General features: G+C 36.2%; 1 protein-coding gene across 1 annotated transcript; it reads left to right on the top strand.

Moving 5' to 3' along the window:
* The first annotated feature begins 30 nt into the window (after positions 1-30).
* ciao2a (cytosolic iron-sulfur assembly component 2A) lies at positions 31-3,543 on the top strand. The gene is made up of 5 exons (XM_027020096.3): positions 31-284; positions 664-828; positions 1,601-1,650; positions 1,902-1,947; positions 2,170-3,543. Exons 1-5 carry the CDS (start codon positions 173-175, stop codon positions 2,268-2,270), a joined length of 474 nt encoding a protein of 157 aa, XP_026875897.1. The 5' UTR covers positions 31-172; the 3' UTR covers positions 2,271-3,543.
* Positions 3,544-7,193: the final 3,650 nt, after the last annotated feature.

Genomic DNA, 7,193 nt, shown 5'->3' on the forward strand with positions numbered 1-7,193 from the left:
TTTCTTTCATTTATCTTTGATCTCAAAAAAGGAAAACTCGATCGAGTCAGATATCGTCTATTCGTGTCTTATTTGTACGGGAAGTGAGAAACATCAAATCCCCGTAATTTAACTTGCAGGATGAAACTGGTCTGACAGTGTTTCTTAGAATGATCATGGAGGCATTTACAAGATGAATATCATTTCTAGTGTTGTAAGTAAGGTGTTTCAGTTTTACGGACCATCTAATAAAAATAATGTGGAAAGGACAACAAAAATGGAGGAGAAAGCTCTAGAAGTTTATGGTAAGAGGAATTGTCTCGTTAGCGGGTTAGCTAACATCCAAGCTCTCTTCGCAGCTATCAGTTAGTTGGCTACAAGCTAGCTGTCTTACCAGCTAAATTAACCTAGCTGCTATAACGTTGACATCTAACCTAATCTTGGTGTTGCAGTTTGTTATGTATGCATCTTTTGATCTGGAAGCCGTTAAGAATGTGTCTTCACAACTTTTTAGTTTACCGTGTAGCAGTAGCTTACAATGCAAGAGCGAACTAGCTAGCTAACTAGTTATCTAGCGATAGTTTCAGGAGTTTGTTTTTTTTAATATAAACTGTGCCGTCGTACTGCAATGTGGATTACAACGATAGAGTTTTCATTAGCTGTGCGTTCTGTTTTCCCCCCTAGATGTAATTCGCACAATTCGGGATCCAGAGAAACCTAATACCCTTGAAGAATTGGACGTTGTCACAGAAAAGTGTGTCGAAGTTCAAGAACTCGGGGATGACGAGTACCTTATCATTATAAAGTTCTCCCCTACAGTCCCCCACTGTTCTCTGGCTACTTTGATAGGTGTGTGCTAAAGATAGGGGACACTTATTTGACTACACCCGTACAAGCACTACTCAATACTCAGACGTCTGCTAGAAAACAACCTATTTCATACAACTTACAGCCTTACTTATTTCCACTGTAATATGACACCCCGACATTTTAAGTCTATAGTGGGACAAAAAGTAGCAAAGTTTAAGCTTTAGACTATTGTTAAAACAACTATTTTTCTCGACTTCAAGAATCCCTGTTAATAGCGTGCCTTTGATGGATTAATTAAATCCAATTCTATGTGACTGCCTTCAAAGAGCTTTGATTGTGTGCCTAGTAATAATACTCCATAGGTAATGAACTTTGTGGGAAGTTTTTATCTTAAAATACATAACTATGACTTTTTTTTTTGTAAGTGTCTTGAAATCTGGTATTAAGACAAAATGAGTACCTAGATTTGCAAGGTGTTGCTTGGACATCTCTATGAGTACAAATCTATTGTTTAATACAATAGAGTTTTTAAAAATGATTAGGGTAGGATCAAGAGTGCTAAAACAGGCAAGATATAAATTCTTTAGTGAACAGTCATTTTAACAGTTTCCTTCATATATGATTTTTTTTTTTTTATTCAGAAATCTTAGATCATATAATGTGTAGTGCAGGTTTACATATCTATGTATACATTGGTTTGACCTCCTTAGCTAATGAAGGACCTTTTGTTCAAAATATCATTTTCTATACATGTATCAAAATTTTGTGTGATTGTTTAGTTGTTTAGGTTCCTTACACTTATGTGTTGCAGGCCTCTGCTTACAAGTGAAACTACAACGATGCCTCCCATTTAAGCACAAGGTAAGGACTGGTTCAAAGGATTAGATGAGAATTCATTACAGCTTTTCCCAGTATAATGTATAATGGGAAACATTGTGATGGCCCACTTTTTATTTTTCTGTGAGTTTTTAAAAATAAAATTAGAGGATAAAAATGATGATAAATGAAAAGGTGCAGATAGTTTGATTGCTGAACATGTATTTTACTCTACGGTTGTTGCTTCATCCCAGGTTCTGCACCTTCTAATTGCTTTTTTCATGATCTGTTCTCAGCTGGAAATTTACATTGCTGAGGGAACACATTCAACCGAGGAAGACAGTAAGTTTGAATCATTTGTCAGTTAGTACCAAGATTATAGCTCTTTCATAACTAAAATTCTGATATGTCTTAGAAATAGAATATTTTTGTATGTGATTTGACTGGTCTTCTGATTTCCCTTTTATTCTGATGTGTATAGCATTTTAAGATTATATCTGCTCAAAATGGTGCCTGTAGTTTAGATATATGTAGTTAATTGGCGTATTCTGTCTTGGCTTATAGTTAACAAACAAATCAATGATAAGGAGCGTGTAGCAGCAGCGATGGAGAATCCTAACCTGCGGGAAATAGTGGAGCAGTGTGTTACTGAGCCTGATGATTGAATCTTTCCTTCCCTCAGACACTTGCACTCATATATAGGCATGGCCTTGTCTGATGCCTAAGAGTGATGAAATCTTTACTTATTATAAGCCAGTGTTTTTGTTTGTTTGTATTAACATTCTATGCTGGTTCATTTATGAGGATGAATTTACTCAAACAATGGGCCAGAGTTTTAGAATCTTTGTCATGTTTGTATAAATTATCCTGTCCTGTTCAGTTAGCCATTCAGGTAAACATCTCAACCACTCAGTTGCCTCAGTGAATCATGCTCTCATCCTTGCCTCAGTGAATCATGCTCTTACCAGGATTTGAATTGTCAAGCTGAAAATGTGTATAGCTTTCTATACTCTATGTGGACATTAGAATGGAAATGTCCTGACATTCCCTTTCTAGGACAACTGTCCCAATTTGATTGTACCCTTCTTCACATTTAGCATTTAGTATGCAACCACTTTCTTAATGAAACCTGTTCAGTTTTATATGGTGTAAATATATTTGACATATTGAAAGATAAGATGTACAGAATAAACTTTCACTAAAAAGACTTAAAAGCCTTTCTTGATCTTTTGGAGATCTTCAGTGTGCGATTCTCTGCTGAAAACCTTACACTGAGTTTATGCATTGGGGCATGAGTGGAAAGCCCCTTAGATAGCATTTTTAAATGTAATGACATGAGATGGATGACATTATCACATTAGATTTTGTATAAACCCAGTAATGCAATAAGGGGTAGTACCACATGGGGGCATTCTAAATCCCATCATTTAACCACTTGTCCAGTATCAAGTGCCAGATCAATTTGGAGTCAGATTATTGAGCATACATTTCTCTTTTTCATCAATTGATGGAATAACCTGGTCATTCAGTATCTTCAGGTAGTCAGCTGACCTCATTCTTTGGGCACATAACATTGCTGAACCGAGACCTGACAAACTGCAGCAACCCCAGATCATAGCACTGCCCCCACAGGCTTGTATGGTAGGCACTAGGCATGATGGGTGCATCACTTCAGCTGCCTCTTTTCTTACCCTGATGCACCCATCACTCTTGAACAGGGTAAACCTGGACTCATCAGACCACATGGATCTTCTTCCATTGCTCCAGAGTCCAATCTTTATGCGCCCTAGCAAATTGAAACCGTTTTTGCCGGTTAGCCTCTCTAACGATTGGTTTTTATAAGGCTACACAGCTGTTTGGTCCCACTCCCTTCAGTTCCCTTTGTATTGTGTGTGGAAATGCTCTTACTTTCACTATTAAACATATCCATGAGTTCTACCGTTTGTTTTTCTACTATTTGATTTCACCACACGTTTTAAGTGATCGGCGATCACGATCATTCAAGATTTTTTTCTGACCACATTCCTTCCTCAAAGCTGATGTTTCCCCACTGATCTTCCACTTTTTAATATTGCGTCGGACAGTTCTTAACCCGATTTTAGTAGTTTCAGCAATCTCCTTAGATGCTTTCTCTGCTTGATGCATGCCAATAATTTGACCCTTCTGAAACAGATTAATATTTTTTCCACGACCACAGGATGTGTCTTTCGACATGGTTGTTAACAAATAAGAAGCTACTCAGAGCATCAGTTAGGGTTAAATAATTTGTTGCCATCTGAAATATAATCACCCATGCAGTAATTATCCAATGGGAGGCTTTTACCTATTTGCTTAGTTAAATCCAGGTGGTGACCTTTTTTTAGCCTGGCAGTGTATGTTAGGAAACTTTGGAAAGCAGACATTATATCCTAAAAATTATTCAAATGGAAGAGAAAGTGATTCATCTGTTTATTTTTAATATAAATAACAATTTGCAAAACAGACATAGTGGGCTATTATTGTAAGCAAATGTCCTATGCAAGATTGTTTCTGTAGATGTGTTACACCAGCTAGATAATGATGATTTTCTTTCTTTCAAAATGTAGTGGATTAGAAGTTAATTTTGCTACAAAGTAGATTATGTTACCTGAGCTTGGTTTCACCACTGCAGGTAGCCTTGCACATTTAGAATAATTCAGCCATGTGTAAACAATATATTCCCTCGTAGGATTTACTTCATCCAATGACACATTATATGCCTAGTATTCTGATTTATAGATACTCTAGTGTAAAGACAAGGTACACTTCTGTTTAGACATATGCATTGGTAAGACTTTTTGCTAGTAGTATAGTGTCAACACAGCAAACTAATGCCAAGGACCATGTGAATCTCAGAACAGAACTAGTTCCTTTTCTTTGCAGATTAGGCCAATTGAAATATTTGTCATTCTAAAGAGAATCTTATTTAAAGCCATACTTCAAAAATTATACTACAATGCTCTGCATTTTGTTCATGTTGTATGGTGGGATAATTATTGCACACTTCTTCTGGCATTCAGTTGGTTTCCATACAACAAAGCAATCATTAAATGGCAATTTATAGCTGGACACAAAGGTAGTTCAGAGGTATAACAGTATGAATGCTTCTCTGTTTCAATCTGCTCACCCACCTCATTATTTGCTGTCATGTTGGGTCAGTTAAATTAACCCACTGAAAGGTGATGAAAATTAACAATTACAGATATGACTGGTGACTGGGAGTAATGCAAGAATACATGCACAGATTCAGTGTACCTTATCTTACCTCTGAATACACAACAATGGAGATGCAGAGTCATCTTTAGATATTTCAGATCTTAAATTGTCCACTTGTGACTAGCAGTCTTTTGGCTGTTAGTTATATGTTGGAAGTGTGGTATTTGGAGTATTTGTGTGGATGATAAATTGTCTCCCAGACAGCTGGGCTGCAGCTGTAAGAAAAATGAAGTGGGGACTTGGACAGATAAAAAAATAACTTTTCATCCACATTTATTTAGCAGACATATGGAGTGGGTAAATTAAGTTTAATTGCTTTATATACCACTGTATTTGCATGGGCAAGACTTTTAAATCTTAATTAAATTCTTATATTAATAAAACCCTGAGCAACATCTTGTCATTTGTTTCATTAATTGACCCCAAAGCAATTACTGTTATTATCTGATGACCGTCACCTCATGTTTCACAGTTCAGAACACTGCAGAAATAACAATTTAAAGAGGAGCTTAGGACAAACTCAGTAAACATGAAATTACTTTGGAGTATACAGATCAATGGGTTAGAGACTCCAAGTAAAGCCAAAACAATACCACATAATGAGGTGCAACTCAGGGGAAACCTAACTGCAAAATCCTTTGAGGTCACTTTCAAAGGCAATATTGTTTAAGGGGCCTATTATATTGTGCAGTCTTCTAATGACATGAACAAAATGATTTACAGTGCTTCAAGATTTGTTGGGAGCTATGCTTTTAAACGTCACACCACTGTCTAAAAATGTATGATCAGTCATTCAAAGGGATGAAAATGCAGTGTGAAAAATGTCCCTTACATGCTCCATGTCATGTCAGCAGTAGTAGAGAGGGTAAAGACTCCCCATAGGTTCCACCTTAGCTAAGGGTCAGTGAAACAAGAAGGTTTTTCTTACCTCAGGTGATGTGCTGTAGAAGGCCAGTTATTCCTGTTGTTCAACTCAGCACCTTAAGATCACAGAATATAACAGTATGTCACTCCATCTGCCTTTCTCATTCCCATAAACAGGACAGACTTAAAACCAAGCAGTGAATTCCATTCTTCTGCAACTGATACATCAGTTTCTCCACAGACAGTAAAAACAGCAATTGGTAAAACAGCAATATCTTTAGTGATATAATTAATTTTCTCACAGGTTTCATTTTTATATAGCCAATATTCATACTTATTCATGAAATGGTTCAGATTGGAAAAATGTTTTTCTGTATTATTTCTGCTTATCAACATTGACAGAAATGAAGAGAAGGTACTATACAGCAGATATGTACTCCTATAATATTAATTATTGTTATTGTGGTACACTACCAAGTATTGTTTTTACTTCAACATTTATCAAAAACCAACAGAAAATGTGGTGCCGTTGGCATTTAAATTAGTTAAGAATACATTATTTATAACTTAAATACGATTTAAGATGTTTGAGAAATCCTTTGAAACTGAAATGCTGTATATTTGAAATATAATTTCCATATGTTACAATGACAAGGGTGATTAATGAAGCAGTTTGAAGCCAAATTGTTCTCCTGAGTGCTGAATAAATATCTCAGTTCTCCAGATGTTGGCAGTGGGATTAGAGGATGGGATTTTCTGTTTTTTGCATCATTGTGTTTGAAAAAATTGTCTGTAAAATTCACAGAGTAACATTATTTAATTTATATGCAGTTTAGCTTATATTCATTTTACAGTTGCTGTTGCTCTTGTAGTTTCTGCTTTCATTGTAAAAATGTTAAATATTCACTCCCCACCAACTTTATTAGAAACATTCTATAGGCCACCTGTTGTCATGCACAATTTGTATTAGCCATCCTGCAACTCTTCCTCAAATGATCAGTTTCTGGCAGCAGGACTGGTATTGGTGGGATACTGTTGCGTGTTAGATCACTCCTTCAGCACTGCTGTGACTGACACACTCATGCCAATACAACATGCACTACAATGAAACTAGCATGCTGCTATCATGTTAGTGTTACTGCTGTGTTGAGAATGATCCACCACTCAAACCTCTCATCATTGCTGAGCTTTTGGTCAGAAACTGACTCAGGGTAAACATGGGTGACAACATGTATTGTGCAACAGAGTTCATCCTACATCACCATTTAAACAACATTTTCTCAAAAACAAATTTATATTAAAGACTTGTAGTAATGCAATTTTGAGACATGCCAAAAAAAAAAAAAAAAAAGATCCACTGTGACCCATGTCCCTACAGAGACAGGTAAGCTGACACTTTAAAGAGTTCATTTTAACCAAGTTCCCCTGCCTTTTCACTGTGTTGAATTTGCTAGATGAATAGGTAAGCAGAAAATTCAATAATACATTGT

The sequence above is a fragment of the Electrophorus electricus genome, chromosome 4 (assembly GCF_041902795.1).
Source record: "Electrophorus electricus isolate QZ-2024a chromosome 4, ASM4190279v1, whole genome shotgun sequence".
NCBI lineage: Eukaryota > Metazoa > Chordata > Actinopteri > Gymnotiformes > Gymnotidae > Electrophorus > Electrophorus electricus.

Bases quoted from the DNA above. Each gene is read 5' to 3' on its own strand.
- ciao2a (XM_027020096.3), top strand. From the start codon at position 173: ATGAATATCATTTCTAGTGTTGTAAGTAAGGTGTTTCAGTTTTACGGA. The intron at 829-1,600 runs GTGTGTGCTAAA...TATGTGTTGCAG, and splicing joins TTCTCTGGCTACTTTGATAG to GCCTCTGCTTACAAGTGAAA. The intron at 1,948-2,169 runs GTAAGTTTGAAT...CTTGGCTTATAG, and splicing joins ACATTCAACCGAGGAAGACA to TTAACAAACAAATCAATGAT.